The sequence below is a fragment of the Centroberyx gerrardi genome, chromosome 7 (genome assembly GCF_048128805.1).
Source record: "Centroberyx gerrardi isolate f3 chromosome 7, fCenGer3.hap1.cur.20231027, whole genome shotgun sequence".
NCBI classification, from domain to species: domain Eukaryota; kingdom Metazoa; phylum Chordata; class Actinopteri; order Beryciformes; family Berycidae; genus Centroberyx; species Centroberyx gerrardi.
Window position 1 is genome coordinate 7,542,349 of NC_136003.1, and position 22,091 is coordinate 7,564,439.

At 41.4% G+C, this 22,091-nt stretch overlaps 1 protein-coding gene across 1 annotated transcript in view; it reads right to left on the bottom strand.

The window, feature by feature from the left end:
* LOC139921870 (protein kinase C beta type) overlaps positions 1-22,091 on the bottom strand; it is a 97,410-nt gene that overhangs the window by 45,232 nt on the left and 30,087 nt on the right. Inside the window, exons 3-5 of the mRNA XM_071912251.1 lie at positions 20,212-20,294; positions 7,378-7,489; positions 6,290-6,418 (exon numbers count right to left, since the gene is read on the bottom strand). Coding sequence (XP_071768352.1) covers positions 6,290-6,418; positions 7,378-7,489; positions 20,212-20,294 — 324 coding nt within the window. The remainder of the gene's footprint in view (positions 1-6,289; positions 6,419-7,377; positions 7,490-20,211; positions 20,295-22,091) is intronic.

Consider the following 22,091-nt stretch of genomic DNA (forward strand, 5'->3'; position numbering starts at 1 on the left):
ACCACAGCGCGGAGCAAACGACCAGCGCTCAACCCTCGGCGGAGCAGGTTAATAAATATTAGATGATGCCTGTTAAAGTGACCATCAAACGCTGGTTGACTCTGAGGGGAAAGAGGGGAGAGATAAAGAGGGTAGCATGCCAAATAGTCTCAAAGGACACTTATATAGAGGGCAGGGAGTGTGTGTGTGTGTGTGAGTATCTGTATCCGTGTGCGTATGCATAGCCTGTGTGTGTGTGTGTGTGTGTGCGAGTGCGCTTGCAAGCTTCTATGTGTGTGACTGTGTGTGCATGTAATTCTTGCTTGCATACAGTATGCTAATTTAAATGAGTGTGTACGGGTGTGAGCGTGGATATGTGTGAGTGAGAGAGAGGCAGCATGTGTGTGTGTGTGTGTGTGTGTCTACAGGGAGGGTGAGCGGAGATAAGAGTGCAGTAGCAGCAGAATACTGTATATGTGCGGCAGTAGAGTATCGGCGTGGGCGTTGGCAGTGCACCTTTTCCCATGTGAAACAGCCTCATAGGAGTCTTAGTAGGATTCTTATGTACTGTGGTGTAGCCATTGTACAAGTCCACCGTGCCCGCATATATCCTCCAACAGTAGTGAAGGCTTTCCCAGATAATTCCTCTTGGGTTATGGAGCAGCGATGGTTTTATGGGTATAAGGAGACAGGTGTTGACATCTGACAGCCAGCAGTTCCTCATGCTTGGAAAGCCGAGCGTAACAAAATGAACTGAGGGCAAACTGCAGTCTGGACTGATGCTCATATACAGCTATTTCTTCACGGCTACGTACAGAACTGCCAGAATTTGGTAGTGACAACCCAATTTATGAGTGAGAGTAAATGTGCCTGTCCCTGCCACATCGCTGCCACTTTCGTCCACTCCACCAGTCAGAATGTATGCCTAACATCAGCCGGCGTTCAGCTTTGCCAGTCAGAAGTAATGTATTAACCCACGAGTCAATCCCGGCTCAGCTGGCTTTGGTGCAAGATGGCGGTGCAGCAGTGAGTTGTGGGCTGCTGCCCAATCTATACATTATAGCTGAATTTTACAAATCTCAACCGAGGTGATTAACTCACTCATTTATGCTTTTACTGGCATTAGATTTGAATTAGTGCGTATGAGGTGCACTACTGCAACATTCCCTGCTCACTTAGCGCAATAGCAAATAAAAACATCAAATAAAAATAATCTTTTTTTTTATTCTCAGTTTCTTATGTATTTTTGAGGCTTGATGTCTTAACGGGCCGGTGTGCGGGGTCCGTGTCCCTTTTGATGCCGCTTTGCTTTTGAGCCAATGCACCTAAAGTAATCATTAGCGCCTTAGGGAACACAGGCCCAGTAGCCTACCATACGTATTTATTCACAATGCCACCCAGAATACACCCAGTGAGTAGGGGGGATCGCCCAATGCATCCATCCTGCTGAAGTGTCCTTAAGCAAGACACTGCCTCCCTACCAGCTCCAGAGGTGCTGCTCTGTATCTGTCCCTGACCTCTGACCTCCCTATGGACAGCGGGGCAAGTGAAAAGAGATTTTCCCTACAGGGATCGATAAAGTGCCACTTTACAGCTCGGTAAATCGCTTAGGTTCAAGTCACAACCCTGCTAACCAATGAGCAGGCTAACCATAAAATCAGACGCCACGGCACAAATGCATTTCTCAGTGTAGCAGCCATTCCAACCAGCCACTATTAGGTTAAGCTGTGGAATCACTCCTAGTGGTCGTATAATTCATTCTCTGTGCTGCATTTCTTCTCTGTTCCGCTGCAATGTGAGCGGCAGGCTGCAGATGGCTCCACACTGACCCCTGCGGATGCAAAGAAGTACTGCGCCTCCTGCTGCTGCTGCATGTTAAGGGTGAAGCACGAGGAAAACGAGAGGAAAATACTGTCACAGCCAGTCAGAAACGGGAGTGAAACACAAGCTCAGTGCAGTTTTCTGATATCACTCTCATTTCTAGTCTGTTAGTCTCTTGCTCTACTCTTCCCACTGAGACTGATTAGCAGATGAGAATAAAATGAACCTCTGAGCTCGATACACAAGGCAAGGAAGCATCAGACATAGGAAAATAGAATAAGAACAGAGTAGAGCCAAGCGGAACAGAGTGTGATAGAGAGTTTAATTATTCTTCTATTTACCAAAGCACTAGTTGTGTTTTACTACTGCTTTCTACCTGCAATGAGATAGTTTCCCTTGACAGTCCCCTTCTATTCTATTCTATTCTATTCTATTCTATTCTGTTCTGTTCTGTTCTATTTTGCGGCACTGTTAAACGTTTAATTAGACGTCTTAGCCTTCGCTGCTGTCCTTGCAGTCTGTGTGTGATAACAGTCTGCTCTGCTATCGTTTCCCTCAGTCTGAAAGTGCAAATCCCAGCTAATGATTGGTCTAGGAGCGTGGGAACCGGAGAGAGAGAGAAATGAAAACCCTGACTGCACTCAAGACCATGCGTGGAAAAGACTTTTACATGCATTAACAGGCACGTCCAAGAAGTGGATTGTTTTGCTCAATAACCAAGGCCCTTCTCAGGACATCCAGAAAGTTTTTCACAGTGTTAGCTTTTAGCTGGTTCTTGTTTATATTTTTGTATTTATGCTTGTATCAAAAGATAGTTACATCATCAAATCCTGTATATTGATATTATACACTGTATGCTGCGAGCCCAGAGGAAACCAAATCATTTCTCTCAAAGGTTACATTCGCACTGGAACTGAAAATCTGATTTTAATTTTTAATCTTTAATGGAAAGAAAGAAACTGTTTGTGGCTTTCTAAATCCAAACCGAGTGAAACTGGATTTTCATTAATTTATCAGCTGAAAGTTGCTTTATATGTGTGACAATTAGAAGTTGACTAATTATTTACATAGAACAATAACATAATACATCACTTTTCAATTGTTGATACAGCTTCCATGCTCTCCACACCCTAAACATCACATCTCAGCTGACTTTCCCATTATTATATCATATCAGTATAATGTTTCTCAGTCATATTTACTGCTTTGTTGGTCGCTTTGTCAGTCATGTGAGCTCAGATAAGTGGCAACATTATGCTGCTGCACGTGGATGTTAGCATAACTGATACTGGTTGCACTGATGTCAGTGCTACCAAATAAATGAATTTGTGTAAATTGGTCATATCTGCCTTGAGGGACTTAATTTCTTTTCTTGTAATTTTTCAGCCCATCTTTTCATTTTTCGGTCTGCTGCTTTCCATGTTGATTTGCTAGGTGACTCATATGGTGTATGAAAGATAGACTGGAAGATGGACAAGTGATTCACTTATGACTGTGAGAGCGGTGAGACTCCATGGTTTCAAGCAAGTCCAGAAGAAGAAGAAGAAGAAAAAGAAGAAGGGGGTCTACTTGCATTTGCCTTCATTATCTATGAGGCATCTCCTACTTTTGGGTGAGGATGAATGGCGTGGCTGAAGCAGGAGCAGTTGTATGTAGGCTGCCACTGGATAATCCACTCAGCCATAGTGAAAAGTAGTCAGACTTTCATGGGATTAACAGTGTATGCACACTAGATAACAAGCCTTTGAAGTTTCGGTTGGATGGGGTAAAGCTAGGTTACTCTTTTCTGGCTGAGGTGTGTGTGTGAACTCATTTAGCAGAAGAGCAAATTAGTTTTATTACATTTGATTTGGAATTAGATTAAATTCTGAATCCAATTAACAGTATTGTATTAAATTCCATATCAACAAAGTCAGCGATTTTGTTTTTGGTTTGGGAGACAATTTAAACTGAATGGACAGGCACACAGCAGACATAATGTAAACCTCTGCTGCCACCTGGAGGTATGACAAGGCACTGAAGGCAACCTGACATTTAACAAGGGGCTGGTGAAATTGCTTTATATCATTTTTCCTTTTATTTGTTAAATATAAAGGGGATGCACTGCAGAGTTTCTGTTAAGGAAAGAGGTGAGGGTTGCATTCACCCCATCCCCTTTAAGTGAGAGTACTTAGACTTTTTCAGACAAGAAACTTAGTCAAATACAGTATACAGTAAGGACACTTCAAAGGCAATTATGCTGCATTCATCTTGCTCAGAATATGTGACCATGTTGGTCTCTCCTGCAAAAGTGAAAGAGGGAGGTTGGGCTTAACTTCTACATGAAATCAAGAAAAGGAAAAGAGAAGAAAAAGTCACATTTTTCTAGAAAAGTCATTCTAAGAGCAGCTGCAGAGAATAAGATGACTTACTCTTTTTTTTAACATTCATTTATCCAAAATTTATTTATTTTCAACAACGCTCTGCTTCACATTCATACAGTTACACACATTCACACCTGGGAGCTGCCCAGTACAACCTCAGTGGGCCAGCTGGGGGTTAAAGGAAAAATCCACCCGCAAGCACTGCAAACTGTTAAAAACAGTTATTGCTGGTATATCTTGCATCTCTGGGTGGTGTACTTCTCTTATTCCCACGGATAACCGGCCAAACATAAACAAAGTGACGTCACGTCAAAATATTTCCAGCATGGAATTTGACAGCAGAAAATTTTCAGCCATCTAAAACATCAACAGTAAAAATCAGGTTTTCCCTCAGAATCAAAGAGCGAGGGATTCTTTCTAGAACCGCCATTTTGCACCGACGTTCAACAATCCACAATGGAGAAATCCATTGTAGAAGAGGAGAGAGACCAACTTCTCCACTGACAGCAGCCTCAATAGACCAGAATGCAATGCAGCCACAAGACATGTTTTGTTTTGAATAAGTGGGCCGTCCGACTCTTACTCTCTTACTATGCTGTCACTATCACTGTCTCCATTTACATGCAAAACCCACAGCTGAATGATCACACTTTCAAACTATTTATATGCCTATACGCCCACCTGTGACTGAAAGCAACAAGTTCATGCCTGTGCTCTGGGGGTTGTGAAAAGTCATTCTAGGAAGTGTAGGAAATACTAACTGAAATAGTAGACAAGACAGGTTGACTAAGCACTGAGCATCACAAATGGATGATATCTAATGGTGTAAGACTACGTGGTGGAATTTCCCTTTAAGTGCCTTGCTCATAGGTAGCTTGACAGCAGTAGTTAAGGGAGGGAGGAGCGGTTCTCATTGACTTTCCCCACCCAGATGTTCCCAGCTGGTCTTGGGGATTTTAACCGGTGATTTTACAATCACAAGAAAGAAAATTTAAAAAATTTCCCAGCGGTAATGAATAATCCCAGTGATGCTCTGTTTGGTGCTGTAGTGGCAAGAAGACTAATAGCTGTCTGTGACCCTTGAATGATGCTTTTTATCAGTCATTACCCCAGGAGCAAAATAAAAGTGACACATTGTGTAAATGTATCTGACTCAGCTCATTCAATCGCAGGAAACCACAGAAACAGTCTGAGTTGGGTAAAAAGAAAAAAATTGACCATGATTTGAACTACTAAGGTCAGATGGTTCAGCAACTTCAAAACATGATATTACATACATACCATTATGCCCCAACCACTTTCTATCCGATATTCTACAACACAATATCATCACATTAGGGGTCTGGAACAATGAGCACTGTGCCTTAATGACAGGCAGTGATAAGAATTTACGCATTTACACTATTTGCAATTTTCCTCCAGCAATCCTCCCTAGCCTTGGCAGCAGCAACACTGTTACTTTTCACTGTTTTTATATTGCTCATATTTATTCATTACAGTTTGTTCTTAAGAGAAGGACACAAATGTTATCCATTGTTTTTATAGTTTGATTATTTTATTTTCTATCATTTTTATTGCTTCTTTTAATATTGTAGTTGTGTGCTTATATGATATTTCCTTTTCCCTGCTGATTCATATTCCGCTGCTGCAATGACCTAATTTCCCCATGGTGATCAATGGTTTCATCCTATCTCATATTAAATACAGTGCTCTGTATCTGTCCATGTTGCAGGTGATTGGCTATTTGTTTGCAAACCCCACCTCTTTCATGTGAACGTTTTAATGCAAATACTTATGGGTGGCACATGTTTTCCAACCTAATCCCATATCAGGATATTTGCTCCGTCAACACTTGAATCAGCCTGACAATTTGCTACTCAGCTTTTAATACAGTAGGCCTACATACAAATGCAGCCTCTATGAAGTGTATTGTGTCACTTTAATTCTAGTTTGTAATCACAGTGTACTTTCAGTCTTGACACCTATATTTTAATCTGATCAGCGCTATTGGATCCTGCACCTCTGTAGTTCGACCAGTAGAGGGAGACAGACGACTGCAGTCTACCAAGTCTTTGTAGCTGCTGGTATTTAGTTTGAGAGGGTGTGTGTGTGTGTAGTCTACTCACTGGTAACGGTGAGTACATTGGTCTTGACCTCAGCGGTGATCTGGATGCGACCTCTCCTCTCGGTGTGGTCTGTCCCGCACAGGCTGGGCACGTTGGCCACACAGCGCTTATGGATGTTCATCATACAGTCTGGAACACACACACACACACACGGACACACACACACACGTTTGTAATTCTGTGTTTAAGAGTACATTTTGTGGACTTAGATTCATTGTCTACATGAATGTGTGTGCCAGTACAGCTGTTACAATATATTCTGATATATTCTAATACCGACATTAAAATATATGCCAATGCCAATATTAGCATACAGTATATGCTGAATCTGATATAAAATGTCAACACCAATGTAATGATATGTGTCAATACCGATTTAAGAATATGTGTCAATGCTACTATGGTGATAAATGTCAATACTGTTATAAGGATACGTGTCAATACTGACGTAAGGACATGTGTTAATACCGGTATAAGAGCATGTGTCATAAATGATATAAGGATACAGTATATGTGTCAATATTGTTATAAGAACATGCGTCAATACTGTTCTAAGGCTATGTATCAATACTGTTATAAGGATAGATGTCAATACTGATATAAGGATATTTATCAACACTGATATAAGAATATTTATCAACACTGATATAAGGATGTGTATCAATACTGATATAAGGATATTTATCAACACTGATATAAGGATATTTATCAACACTGATATAAGGATGTGTATCAATACTGATAAAAGGATATGGATCAACACTGATGTAAGGATGTGTATCAATACTGATAAAAAGATATGGATCAACACTGATATAAGGATGTGTATCAATACTGATACAAGGGCGATAGCCAGGCCTAGAGGTTAGAATGATTGCTTTGTAATGTAAGGGTCACAGGTTTGATCCCTGCAATAGCTTCTTCTACTGTTGAACTGTACCTGAGCAAAACTCCTACCTCCTCACTCACCGTTAGTCGCTCTGAATAAGAGCATCAGCTAAAGGTCTACAATGTAAAAATGTATACCTGTAAATACATGATACAGTATATAGTGGATGTGTGTGTGTGTGTGTGTGTGGAGTACGTACGGTCACATCTCATGCCCTGGTGTATGAGGCCGTACAGCAGAGAGCCACAGTGGTCGCAGAAGGTCGGGCTGGAGTAGGTGTGGATCTTAAACTTATGCTTTGCCCTTGGGTCCTGGAGAGGGGGAGAGAGAGAGAGAGAGAGAGAGAGAGAGAGGGGGAGAGAGAGAGAGAGAGAGAGAGAGAGAGAGAGAGAGAGAGAGAGAGAGAGAGAGAGAGAGAGAGAGAGAGAGTCATGTCATATCAATAAAGCTCACTGAATCGAATTGAACAAAAAAATAAAGAAAGGAAGAAAGTGGGATGTCTCATTACAAAGAAAGAAAGTGTGTCATTACAGAGTGTTCAATCAATATGTTGAAAAAGGCATTGTTAGAGTGCAAGTAGCTCTATAGTGAAGCAGTTGATGAGATTTTGATCAGAATCAATTGGTATGATGGAAAATGATGGGAAAATAGGGTCCAGGGTTTAAAATGTCAGGAGTTATCCTTTACTGGTGGGTACAGTATAACATGCACATTGTAAAGATGGGGAAGAGTTTATATTGTGCATGGGATATGCTGAACCAAACATACCAAAGTCAGTTATTATTCTGTCAGTAATCATTTTTTCAGCCATTTGGTTTGTATGTGAAAAAATATAATAAATACAATCTTGATTGACAGGAAAGATAGGAGGGAGAGAGAGAGAGTGAGAGAGAAGATGACAAGAATTACACCACATGGTACTGTATGAGACAAGTCTGGGGTCAATCTACGTTAAATTGAGAATGAATTAATCTGCTGTTTACAAGTGAACAGCAGTTTCCCTCCCTCTCTCCCTCCCTCCCTCCCTTTGATTCTCCTTCGCATCTCTCTTTCACCACCACACATACAGACACTCCTCTTTATCTTTATCACTCTCTCTAATTTCCACTCATTTTCCTCTCTCTGTGTGCACCTGGTGTGTTTGGACAATCTAGCATTCATAATTCAGCCCCGGGCCTTAATTAGTGTGTGTGCACGGTGTGTGTGTGTGTGTATACGTACACGCATTGCAATGTGGCTGATCAGATATGCTTCATCAGAATTACGATGCTGACAACTCACAAAGAGCACAAAGGCAGCCACCTACACGGCCTGTGTGTGTGTGTGTGTGTATGCAAGAGAGAAAAAGAGAGCTCTGTGTGGAGCCAGCTTTCCATGAAGTTTATTAAAACCCCATTGAATTAAAACAACAAAGCAGACAGGTAGGCAAGAGTTCACAGGAATCTACTTACACTATCAAAACACACACACACACACACACTTACACACACACAAGCATGGCAGCAGGGTGGACTAGTGGTTAGAGAGACCAATAAGTGCAATGTCACAGGTTCAGTCCCCATCAACAGCTATTTGTCCTGCTGAAGAGTCCTTGAACAAAATGAATATTTGCAATATTTATAACATGGATGATAATTATGTGCTTTCAGCTGAAAACGGGAAACTCAGGTGCCATTTCCTCTTTCACACACGACCGTAACTAAGGCGTAACTAGGGCAGAAACACAGTTTATTTATGTCTATTGTGTGTGTGTGTGTGAGTGACTGAGTGAGTGACACCTGCAACCACGGCTCAGTGGGCATACACACCTGCATGTCAGTGCTGTGGGTGTCGCCGGTTCCAGCGGTTCACACACGGACGCACACACACACCGCTAGCCTAAGCATGTAACTGATGGTCAATGGCCACAGAGAGGCTGTGCTTTGTGCTTTGCATTCAGCCTCACCCTGACTCAAACCACAAGCCCCCCCCCCCACACACACACACACACCCCCCCCCCCCACCCACCACAAAACCAACAGTGGGTACATCAACATAGGAGTTGAAGTACATCACGCAGTATCAACCATGTTACGTCTTTCGTATGTGTGTGTGTTTGTGTGTGTGTGTGTATCTGGCGTTAACGTCCCTTTTCCCTTCATGAGCTGATGGCTACTTCCACACCTGTCCTGGAAAATAATGTTTAATTTAGGCTGCCACTGCCTGAATTATATCCAGCCTCCCCAAGGTGTCTTCAGACGTGCACGCGCGTGTGTGTGTGTGTGCGCTTATCAGTACTGAAGTCTGTATGATTGCGCCTGTGATTGCATGTGCGTAGGTGTGTGGGTTTCTGCGTGTTAACGCTCGCTTTTGTGCGTGTGTGTCTGTGTGTGTTTGTTTCTCAAGGACAAGACCACCTCCTGCTTGTTTTTTTGTTCCTCTGAAAAACAAGGGAACATTGTGCCGCTGAAGCCGAGGCGAGGAACAACAGCAGACAGCCAAGGGAGCGATACAAGGAGCGACGAAGGAGGGTGCCAGCTTCTTTATTAGCACAAAACGATTAAATACATCCGCCTTGATAAGTCGAAAGATGCGATCGGGAACAAAAACGCAGGCGAAATGGCAGGAAAATGGTTACTATGTATTTTAGGGACAGAGAGCTGACAATCATTTTCCTGCCCACCTCCTCTTTGTTAAATCAAGCGGTCTGCTGTTGATGGATAATCAGTAGAAAGACAGATTGCAGATTCAGGATAAAAAAAAGTCAGTCCAAAAAAATGGGAGTGATGACAGTACAATACCTATCAATCAATCAATCAATCAATCAATCAATCTATCAATCAATCAATCAGTCAAATCTATCATATATGATTGTAATGACTGAGTATCCACCATTTCCACCATTTCTAAGGGAAATGTGTAAATAAAAGAACATTTCCAATGCGCATTTTCACAGCAAAAAGATATATAGGACTAACATTTACATTCATGGATTTCTATATGACTATGTGACTTTTATCACAATAACCAAATGTGGGATTTAGCATGGATGAATGTCAGACCAGTCAACCCAAAACTTGAATGACCATAACTGCAAAAACTATATACGGGAAGCACAGCATCATTCTTGGTTATATTCTCAAAACCCGTAGAGACAGATCCTGTAGAAGATCTAGCATAAAAGCATAAAATCAATAGTGTTCTTAACATGTGTTCTTAAAGTTTTTCATCTTATCACAAAATAACTTTAACATATGATTTTGCTCACAGAACTGCATGACTGTCAATACCAGCGTAAGATATGAACTTTTATTTCAGAGGGTCGCTTTTGGCTCCTTGATCTGATTTTTAGAGGCATTTTGGTCTTTTTTGGAGGGCAATCTTCAGTTTTTTTACAATATTGGTTGTTGTTTTTGTTGATGCAATGGTTTGTGTTGGGTTATATTTGCTACTACTGCTGCAGGCTGCGTACTCAGTAGTTTTATGATCAAAAACGGCTTCAGTTTTATCACCTAGAACGCACCGGAAAGAAGATTCCCCCTGTCATAGGCTCATGAATCACCTACGGTGGGCCATGGGGGGGACGGCATTCAAACGGGAATATATGACAACTCAACGAAAAAAATTCCCAACAGGGTGAAATCTACTCCCAACTGTTGCCCTGTAATTTTTTATTTCATGGGAATTTTATAAAGTTTCAAGGGCATTTTTGCCCTCAGACCTTTTTAATTTCTGACCCTGGTTGATAGTAGTGGACATCACATAGGAGAGTAAGAGCCATTGTTAAAGTCTTATACATTTTTCAGTACACTGACCGCTGGCAAATGACATAATAGTAGGGATGGGACGATATATCGAAATTCAATATATCGCGATACAAAAATGTGACAATACATATGGTGATATTAGCTCCATTTTATTCTGCTGTAGTAATCACATATGAGACCCTTGACCATCACAATTTCACAAGCTCTCCATCCAAATTATATTATTGTCACTTTGTAATGACATTTTTAAATTGTTGTTTACATTCTAGCAGCCAATGGCATCGCTAGAAAGGTTTGTGGCTCAGAAATAAACTGCATATAAACTGCAATTCTGCACAATCAGACTTTGTTATCACTGAACTTTTATTTATTACATCGTATCGTGGTTGTATTGAATCGTGAACCGCATCTCGTGTATCGAATCATATAGTGAGATAAGCACATCATCCCATCCTTACATAATAGTGAAATGAAACAAGCCGTTCATTTTGCTGGGGAGCCTAAGCAACCTCCTCAAGAAGCAGTGATTAAAACAGTAGGAGACAGACACCATATGTATCGCTGAATGAGCAGAGCATGGTACTACGATGCCCACTGGGACCACACATACGCAAAAAAAAAACCAGACGGTACTGTGTGGTGCTGTTGGATAAGTCTAGTACGTGGCATATGTTACGTTACTGCACATCTAGAGTCAAAGCCTGCTCCCCACAACAGTGTGGACTAGCCGTCCATCAGCTCTACTACACAACATTGTTTTGAGTGTTCCATTGATTCCTTGTCACTGTGCTTCCTCTCACTCTTTACTTCCCTTTGTTTTGGACTAACACTCGGCTATCCGCTGTTTTTCCTGCCTATCAACAACATCAGTCGCACCCTCGCGCACACACACACACACACACACACCCCCCACACACACATCCTGTCATGTCATTCATGATGCTTTGTGACAGGCAGACAGACAGGCGGGTTCACAACAGACAGCAGAGAGGGCCCAGTCTCAGAATCACTGTCAAAAAAAAGAACTATTTTGATTTTTTTTTATTGATTTTTTTTCTGCAGTTCCACCTCCTCGAGTTAATGCTTACTGACTTTCTGACATTTTTACAGTGGCATTAGAGGCCACTGAAGCCCATTTGTTTTCCAACGCTAAGAAGTAAAACTGAGTAAGCATATCGCTGTTGTCGGGTGAAAACCTTGTATCTCCAAAATGCCAACTTTTCTTCCGACCGTGACTTTTAGAGTTTATCCAAAAAATTTTTTTCATAAGCCTTGGGATGGTACAATATTTTTCAACCCATAGCAGACCATGTAATCCTTTAATTAAAGTTAAAACATTAAATTCCCCAAAATTGGAGTCACAAGGTTTTAACCCAACATCATAAAACGTTTGTGTCTCAAATGAGTGACTGCCAGATGCTTTTCTTGCGCTTTATGATGGCTGAAAAGAGCAAAAAATTTTACTTTACAAACAAATATGTAGGAGTAAATCTGCATAGAGAAGAAACTCTTCATCGGCCATGTTTTTTGGATGTAATGGTGACTCTCTACTTCCATTTCTGTCACTTCATTGAGTCTTGAACGAATACACTTTCCCCCTTCGAGTGTCCAGTGTCTGTTTAGCTCACTGCAGTGCAATGGTACACTATGTGATGGATGGTATGAGCTTGCATTGCTCAAAAGCACTGTAGCAGACAGCTGTTACTAATGGAAACTTAGAGGTGAAACTACCTTTCCTCTTATTGTGCGATGGAAAGTTAATGAAAGATTTGCTGAAAACTTGGTGTGTCCCTATGAGGAGCGTAGACGGCAAAGAACTATTCAAATTATATTTCAATATCGATCTGAAATATTTGAATCTTTCCACTCTAATTCAAGAACAGACTGTACACACTCCCTACAGGAAAAAAGCATGAAGTAATACGTAGAGGTGCGGCTGGCTGCAGTGGTTACAAAATAAATAAAATGCAACTCAGGCTTCTAATTCTCCCACTGGGAATGTAAGTGTTTGTGTGTGAGAGAGAGATAGAGAGATAGAGAGAGAGAGAGAGAGAGAGAGAGAGAGAGAGAGAGAGAGAGAGGCTATTTATAGGATCCCTTGTTAATTGGGAAAGGTATGGCATGCATTCATTCTTGGAAAAAGAGGCCTAATGGCATTACGGGAGCAGTGAAAGATGAAAGAGAGTGATAGAGAGAGAGAGAGAGAGAGAGAGAGAGAGAAGGGAAGGAGGGAGACAGAGAGGGCCGGGGGTGGTAATTTCATCTTCACACCATGTATCTAATTCCTCTCCTCCTTCCCTCCCTCCATATGCTAATTGCAATCTCTCCATCACTTCGTCAGCCCTCCTCCTCTCTCGAAGACGACGGTTGCGCTAGTCGTTTCAAAGCGTTTTTTTTTTTTGTTTGTTTCTACCTGATCACACCACAACATATGAAGTAACATGCACAACTTTTGCTCACTTCTTCTATCAGATTGACACCACAATTGTAGTTGTTCTGGCATTCACTGTGATGAAAAAACCCAGTCACAATACACATCTCAGCAATGTAAAGAGATGGAGAGAACAAGTGGAGAAAGGTAACGGCATATTAGCCCAGAGAGACACATAACAGGTTTTTTTAAGCAAAGTGTGTCTCATAAAATTCCATATTCATGATTAAATCTTGAAAACTGCAGTGTGACTGTAGCGCTAACTTGGTCACCAACAAACAAGAGCTTTTTAATAAGAAATGGACAGAATCTGAACCGCAACACTGACCACAGCAATTTCTAAATTCAAGAATTTAAAAAAATATATATTTGTTTTTAATCAGAGCAAAAGGTGTTCAAGATGGCCTGTTGAGCAAATGCCAGGCATTAGCATTTTTCAGAAATTATATAAATTATTATATTATATATCTAAATGTAAACTGAAACTGGAGAGAACGGTCACTGCTGGAGACTTCCATATTATTCAAATAACAACGTTGTAACTTTGCAACTGTCCCTTGTTGAAAGATAATCCATTCATTTGCTCTCCAATGTGATCGCAGAAATGATAACCATGTCACCTCTGTTCGCTCTGCCTTCCACAGACAAGGAAACATGGGAAATGAGGTTTTAACAATTTGATGTTTAGCATTTTAGAACAAGTAATGACAGGTTTCCATTACATATGTATATAAAAGTATAGAGGATGAGCTACACATGCATTTTCTCCTCTCTAATTTTGCTGTTGACGACAATGAAAAAATTGTCGAACTACTGAAAAGTGCTTCCCCTGTACTTTTATGTATGGTGATGGAAGAATGGATTAAGGGTGGTTTAGTTTTTGCCTCCATAACTTGACACAGATATCCCACACTGCGCTCCAGAACACTGAAGCAGAAAACACCATACACCCTGAAATCCTATTAACATGTGTGGAAAGGACCTGGGGTAACACTTCCTCGCAAGAAAGTTGAAATTACAGCAGTGTTGACAAGAAAATGTATTCAAGATGTCTTACTGTTTCCTAAAGATGAAGAATGAATCAAATATGTTGTGAAATGTTTTTGCCAGAGAGACAGAAAAGTTTACATACTAGCATTTTATACTTTAAATGTTTTGACTTTCTCTCCACTTTGATAGAAAAGAGCACTTTCTGTAGATTTTAGACCAAAAAGTCCAAATAAATATATTTTGAACTAATTTTGTAGCACAAGACATTGTCAAAAAAAAGGAAGGTGAATACTTTTTATAACGGATATATATTGTTTTTAACAACCAAGATCATTCAATTCAAGATTGAATCATCTATACATCATTCAATTCACCCAATTCCCTGTGCAGTATATTGAAAACAACCAAATCAGTGACTGTGTGAATGAGAACATTCGTTATCAATTGTTCCATCAATATATGGATTTTGAGAAGGATTTGAGGTCAAACACTTCAGGTTTTTGGTAGTAAGGAAAATGGATTGCTCATAAAAACAGCAAAACATCGATGGTATTGATAGCAGCAGCTAGATCACAGCATCTCCAAGGCCCTTCACTGTGTGTGTGTGTGTGTGTGTGTCTGTCTGTCTGTGTGTGTGTGTGTACATTGTTTGTACGGGTATGCATTTTCACTGAGTGTTTGTGTGTCTCTTTGTGCGCATATACTGTATGTGTGTATGAGCACATACATGTTTGTACTGTCACTATGTGTGTGTGTGTGCGCATGTGTGTTCATCTCCATATCTGACTGATATGAGAGCCTATTTGTTTCTACAAGTGCTTTGATGTTAGAATGGTTTGACACTGTGCATGTGTGTGTGTGTGTGTGTTGACTGGTGCTGCGTGGGTGTACTGGGGGAGGTGGAGGGACTGGGGAGGGAGGGGGAGGCGTGGCAGAGGAGGAATATCTAATCAGATTTCGGAGGTGTGCGAGTTGCCGCGGGTTACGGCGAGGCGACAGCCAATCGGAACGCGGCGTCTCCCCGGGATAACGAGACGAGCCATGACACACGGAAACGACAGAGAGAGAGAGAGAGAGAGAGAGAGAGAGAGAGAGAGAGGGAGGGAGGGAGGGAGAGAGAGGCAAAGATGGAGCGGAAGAAAATTAGAGTAAGAAAGAAAAAAGCAAGACTGACAGAAAGGAGGGAGGGGAGGAGAAACAGAAAGAAATAGAGGGGGTGGGAGAGAATCAGAGAAAGAGAAATAAAGAGAAAGAAACAAATGCAGAGACAAACAAAGACACAGACAGCAAAGGACAGAAAAATCAGCAAGAAAGGAGGGGAAACATTAAGAAAAGCAAGATTAGATGAAATCTCTTCACTGCAGAGATAATACATTCTCACATACACACCCACACACACACACATACACACCCACACACACTTCTCACCATCTATTTTCCCATATCCATATGTATACGCCCACCTGCCAGCTCATTTCATATGCTGCGCTGCTGCATACATGTGCAGCACAAGATCATTCTCCTAAAGCCTCACTCACTCTTTCTTTCCCTCATGGTACATCTGCCTGTCTCTCTCTCTCTCATACATACTGTACACACACACACACACACACACACACACACACGCTGAGTTCTATACCATTAGCGGACCGCAGGCCCGAAATGTAGGTTTCATTAAAGGATCTCATCCCTGGACCTCTCCCACAGGGAACCCACTCTATTAACCCAGATCTATAATTGACTTCTTCTTTTAAACATACATAGCGGAGAGAGAGGGGGAGAGAGAGAGAGAGGATGGGGGATATGCAGAAAATGAGAGTGGAGTGACTGGAGAGAGAGAGATATTATTATGCTTGTGACTGATGATATACAATAAATCTAGTCTCCTCTCAGCTTTATGTCTTCATCTACAGCTATATCTACTGTATCTATCTATGTATTTCTCTCACTCTCACCTCTATAGACATTCGTTTTGTTCCCTTGCCTGTGTTTGTGATAGATCCACAGCTTCAAGGACTCTGAGAGACACTTGGGAATAGCCGGCGCCTGAAGAATCATTTTATTCTAATGTAGATGATTCCTACTCTAGTACTGATCTGTCTTCAGCTTCAAGAAGCTTGTGAGATAAAATGATGGATTGCAAATATTTGGTGGCCACATTATGAGATCACTGCCTCCCTAATTTTGGATGTTAAGTATCCAACTAATTCTCCTAAAAACCTGTTTGTTAGAAGACTAGGCCTTTTTTTTTTTTTAGCTCTGTAAAACAAAATATTGAATCACTTCTGGTAACAAAGCCTTAGCAAGCAATATTTGGAGGGCAAATAATTTCATTTTGCGCTCATAAGAAGCTCATCTCTCTAGAGGAGGATATACATAATATTGAGAAAGAACATACAAACGGAAAGAAAAATGATATTCATATACTTTTATTTTATCCCAAAAACCATTTACTAGTCTAGCAGACTAGATTAGAATACACTTTGTATGAATGTTTGAAAGAATGTCCTCATTGAGGCGATTTGTTTTGCAGCTTAAAAACTAGCAGAGCTGAATGGACTAGGATTTGCCATTCATTCTGGCACATCTAGACCATGTTGCATGGCCACCATGATCAGGCCCAACCATTGAAAATGTATTGTTAAAGAAAAAAAAAAAAAAAAAAAAAAAAGGTTTACGTTCAAGCTCAGTTCCTGAAAAGTTGATGCTCTGCAGTTGTGCATGGGTCATAAAACCAAAACAAAACGTTGTGTCAACCTGTACAATATTATGTTAAAAAACTAACCTTCACCTAGGTGGTTCCATGAGTTTTCCATGACTTCTATGACTATGTCAAAACACTTCCATGACCTAAAATATGAATCCTTCCTGGTTTGTTTATCTTATTTTTCAGCTCAGAAAATGTCTAAAGTCTGACTTGCACTAAAGTTGGGCTTGCTGTAGAGAAAAGCAACTGAAAACTGCCATCTAATGCAATGAATGTGTGAAACAATTTGTAGAATAGACTGGCATATTCCTATAACTGTAACATTCCATAGTTTTATGTGACTTCGCCTGAGAATTTATCTAATTACCTAACTTTCCCCCCAAATTTCCACAATCTTCCAGGAATGCCAGTGGGAACCCTGGTGTTGAAAATGTCATCCTTTCTGACGACATCCTAGGTCGAGAGTCTCCTCCTCCTCCCCTCCCTCCATCATCCAGGAGTAGGCTACCTGTCTTTCTGTCTCCTATATTTAATTGTGCAGCTAGTTTGGAGCAGCGCTACCCTACATTCCCACTGCGCAGGAGCCGAGGTCGTAAGGCCATGAACTCATTAAGGAAGTGACATGGTGGGGGCGGCGGGGCCCCGTAATTAAGAGCGGGGGCCCCCGGGGTGGAGTGGCATTTAAATAGAGGATGTGCGGAAAAGAGGAGAAGGAGACAGAGGGAGGGATGGCAGAGGGAGAGTAAGTGTATGTCAAATATAGGATGTAGAAAAGAGGAAAGAGAGGAGGAGAGGTTGTGGGAGGCAGAGGAAGAGATGGAGGGAGGGAGCTAGACGTGGAATTACATTTGAACAGACTAAGAGAAATGATGAAATGGGGGGAAGGTAGAAAGAGAGCTACAGAGAGGGAGAAAGAGGGAGAGCGGAGTTGTATTTAAATAGAGAATTGACAGAAACAGGGTTTTAGAAAGCCAAATTTAAGACTTTTTAAGACCTTTTTAATGCTATCTGGAAAGATTTAAGACCAATTTAAAAACCAAAATAAAGAAACAAACCTGGAAAACCAGCCTATATCCGAATGAACACAGCAAATGAAAGTTCTCAAACTATAAATAGGCAATATAAGAAAAAGGACAACAGAAAATGAATGGACATGAAGGCCAATTGTGTTCAGTAAAGCATATGGTGGATATATCATATGATGGAACCAAAAAAAACCTGTTCTGTATATTGTACTACTAACCCTGTACTGTGTTAATCTAAGAATGGACATGCAGTGCGAAGAAACCTGTCATTGCGTAGTGAAAAAAAAAATAGGTCTTTATTTTTAAAGGCTTTTTCAAGACCCACAGATACCCTGAGAAAAGAAGATAGGAGGTAGTGAAGGACAGATAAAATAGTTTTTAGAAAAGCTTCGGCAAGTATTTGTGGTTTCCAGCCCTGGCAAATTTTAGCCCCGGCTAAAACAGGAGCTATCAAAGAAAGCTATTTGCGGTTTTACGTGCTCTACTCAAATAGCGCTGAGAAACGGAGGACGAGGCAGGCGGGCGAAAGAGAAGGAGAGAAAGAAAAGAAGGGAGGCGGTGGATGAAGAAAGGCAAGAAAGACTGACAGACTTAGAACGAGGTGAGGGCAGAGCGGAGAAGGAAAGAGCAGGGGCTTGACAGTTAAACAGCAAAAGCCACAGGTAGCGAAGCGGCCGACGCCGGCGTTTCCTCTGGAGGCAGCCTGCTAAGTGTGTACTTGTCATGCTGAAGGGCACTCCAGAGGGAGGCGAGGGCACGGCTCGGGGAACTTGAGGACCCTTGGGGTGTTTTAGAGGGTGAAGTTTTGTATTCTAAGAGCGCTATTCAGAGAAAGGAGGGAACTAATTTCGGCCCCTCGGGAGGGCGGGTGAGAGGGTAAGTTTTGCATTTTAAGAGCAGAAATCAAGAGAAAGAGGGACACTGCTCTCCGCTCCTTGAGAGGGCGGATGAGATTATGCTAAAAGTATTGCTCAGAGAATTAATGGCACTCGTCTCCACCCCTTGGGAGGGCAGATGAGAAGGTGAACATTCAAAGAGGACTATCGTAATAGAATGAAGGGCGCTACCTTTGGACCCTTGGGAGGGCAAGTGATAGGTTCGAGAATGCAATCAAAGAGGTCTAGTTAGAGAATGAAGGGTGCTGCTTTAGGACACTTTGGAGGGCGCATGAGAGGGGAAAAGGGTGCATTCAAAGAGTGCTAGTCAGAGAAAGAGGAATCCTGCTTTGGGACCATTGGGAGGGCAGATAACAGGGAGAAGGGAACATTCAAAGACAGCTAGTCAGAGAAGGAACGGTGCTACTTCAGAACCCTGGAGAGGGCAAATGAGAGGAATAAAGGTGCATTGTAAGGGTGCGATCACACCTACGGTTTGTTTGCTTTGGTCTGAACCATAGTGGAGAAGTTGTTGCATTTTTGTATTTGGTACTTTAGGTTCACACCGCCCAAATACATGCAAACCAGGGCAATGTGATCGACATTTCAACAATCTCAAGGCTTAAAAATCCTTCTTTAACCTGTCTCCTATTCTCATCTGCATACCCCATCGTAACTGGAGGGGATGTAACAGGTGAAATCAACGAGGATGAAAGCTTTGATGGTCAGAGTATTTCATGGAAAGAACAGGTAGTCCAAATGTTTTGTACAGGTGCCCTTCGGCAAGGCAGTGGAGCCGCTCACTGACCAACAGTAGAAGACTCTGGTTGTACTAGGCAGCTCCAGGTGTGAATGTGTGTAGGTGTGAAAATGTGAGGCAAAGCATTACTAAAAATGATCTTCCCTGGAAAAGAAACTTAAAATATGTGTATAAATAGTGAGTTTCTTTCTGTGATGTCTATCAGAGCTGCTAATGCTATTAATATTATTAACATTCAATTGACAGTGTTATGTTTTAGAGAATTCCCTACATGTGTGAGTATAGGATGGTAAATGTGTCTAGACAGGAAAAGGAAGAGGAGAGGAGAAAGAAAGATGGCGGCAGCTCAACCATGACAGCGGCGTTGAAGGGTGATGGGTGCCCATGAGCTGGAAATGGTCTGTGGTGCAATCTCTCTCTCTCTCTCTCTCTCTATCTCTGTCTCTCTCTCTCTCTCACACACACACACTCTCACACACAGATTTTTTTCGGTACTCACATCTGATGCAGGCCCTTTATCAGCACCTGGACAGGAGAAAGTGACGAACTCATGGCAACGCTTGTGAACCACGAAACAACACACTGGGGAGAGAGAGAGAAAAAGAAAGATGAGATTGGGGATAAAAAGGAGAAGAGGGGGAATATGAAGGTAGAACAGAACAGCAAGTGTGAGAGAGGTGAAGAAACGTGACAGTGAGAAAGTAAGAGAAGAGAGAGAGAAAAATAATTTATCATTTGAATTACAATTAGCATGCTTAATATCAATAATACACTTTTCGCCAGACTTTGGAGGCTTGGCCTTCATTTTAAAAGATTACTATAAACTGAAAGAAAAACACGTATTACTGTCATTACGGTAACTCAAATCGATATATTTGTGTCTGTTAGAGTGATTACTGTAATCCAGTGGTTGCATTTGTATGTGTGTCCCCTTTGACACAAGCATAGGCTAACCATGGAAGGTCAGAAGTGTAGCAATATGAAGGATGGTGCATAGTTATGTTAGTGTCTACAAGTCACCATTAGAACCACCGTAGTTCACCTCAATTTTAAATTTAACAGCTCTAGACAAGCCTGCTTAGCCTATTAAAAGCTTCTGCGGTGGTGCATGTACAGTACAGTGGGAACCTATGGTTCTGTCCAACACCCACGCACTCTCATTGCCACTCCGGCACCGTTGACTCATTGTAAGTCACTCTGGATAAGAGCACCTGCTAAATGGCTAAAATGTAATGCAGAATGTAACAGCACATTTGTGTCATGTAGCAAAATCACTCAGCATGTCTTGTATGTACATGATTTGCTATAAAATCAATTGGAAACTCTGCATTTAAAATGAACCCAAGGTAGCGGATTTTCTACCTAGACACAGATTTGTTGAAAATGAAAGTATTCACATCAGCACACATAAAAGACAAACCTGTGCAACCAAAATATAGAAATGAGTAGAAAAGCATGACATGTTTCCATTTTGTGTCTGCAGTTTCCAGGCTGTTAATGGCCAATTGTGCAGCTGCATGAGAAACCGAAATGTGTAAATGACTTGCAAAGCATAACGTGGCTCCATTTTGTGTCTGCAGTTTCCAGGTTGGTAACAGGCAACAGTGCAGAAACATGTGAAAGCCGCGACACACAGCGAGCCCCTCATCTCCACCCTGATCAATGTCAGCTCCACTGACAGGCAAAAGGAACAGAGGAGGCTAAAAATAAACTCTACCACACACACACACACACCACACACATTGTCACTGTCTTACTATTTACATACAGTGTGTGTGTGTGCGTGTGTGTGTGCGTGTCTGATTTTGAGACAGAAGTACTGTAAATGTGCTGCACAAAACAGGAAGATTTGGATGATACCAGTAGCCAAAACAGATGATAAATCCACTACTAAAAATAATATAGCACTTTTGAAATGCCATGCTGTAACATAAAAACCATCAACAATCAGTCATAATAAAGAGAAGGCTTATGAAGTCGTGCAAAGCTGCCTCCATTAACGCCATTAGATGATACCAGCCCTTCCACTATGAAAGCGCTACACCCAAATGCCAGCAGAGTGATAAATGTTCGAAGACTGTCTCACTGCTGTCAGGAAAAAAACAAGCATCCAAAAAAGAGCCAGTGTTTCAAGACTTAGGAGAAGCACTGTGATTCAAATACATCATGAGTCATGGGCACTGCTCAGCAAAACAGCACAATTAGAAAGTTTTCATGCAACCATAGTGTCTTGTCTCCTTATTTCGTCTGGTATTTCATATTGTAGAACACTGTTTAACCCTTGGATATGAAAGTTGTATGTGTCAGTGTTCACTGTCAAATTGGAAATATGAAATGCTCTGTACAGTTTAATGTGGACTTTGATTTTTTTGCATGAAT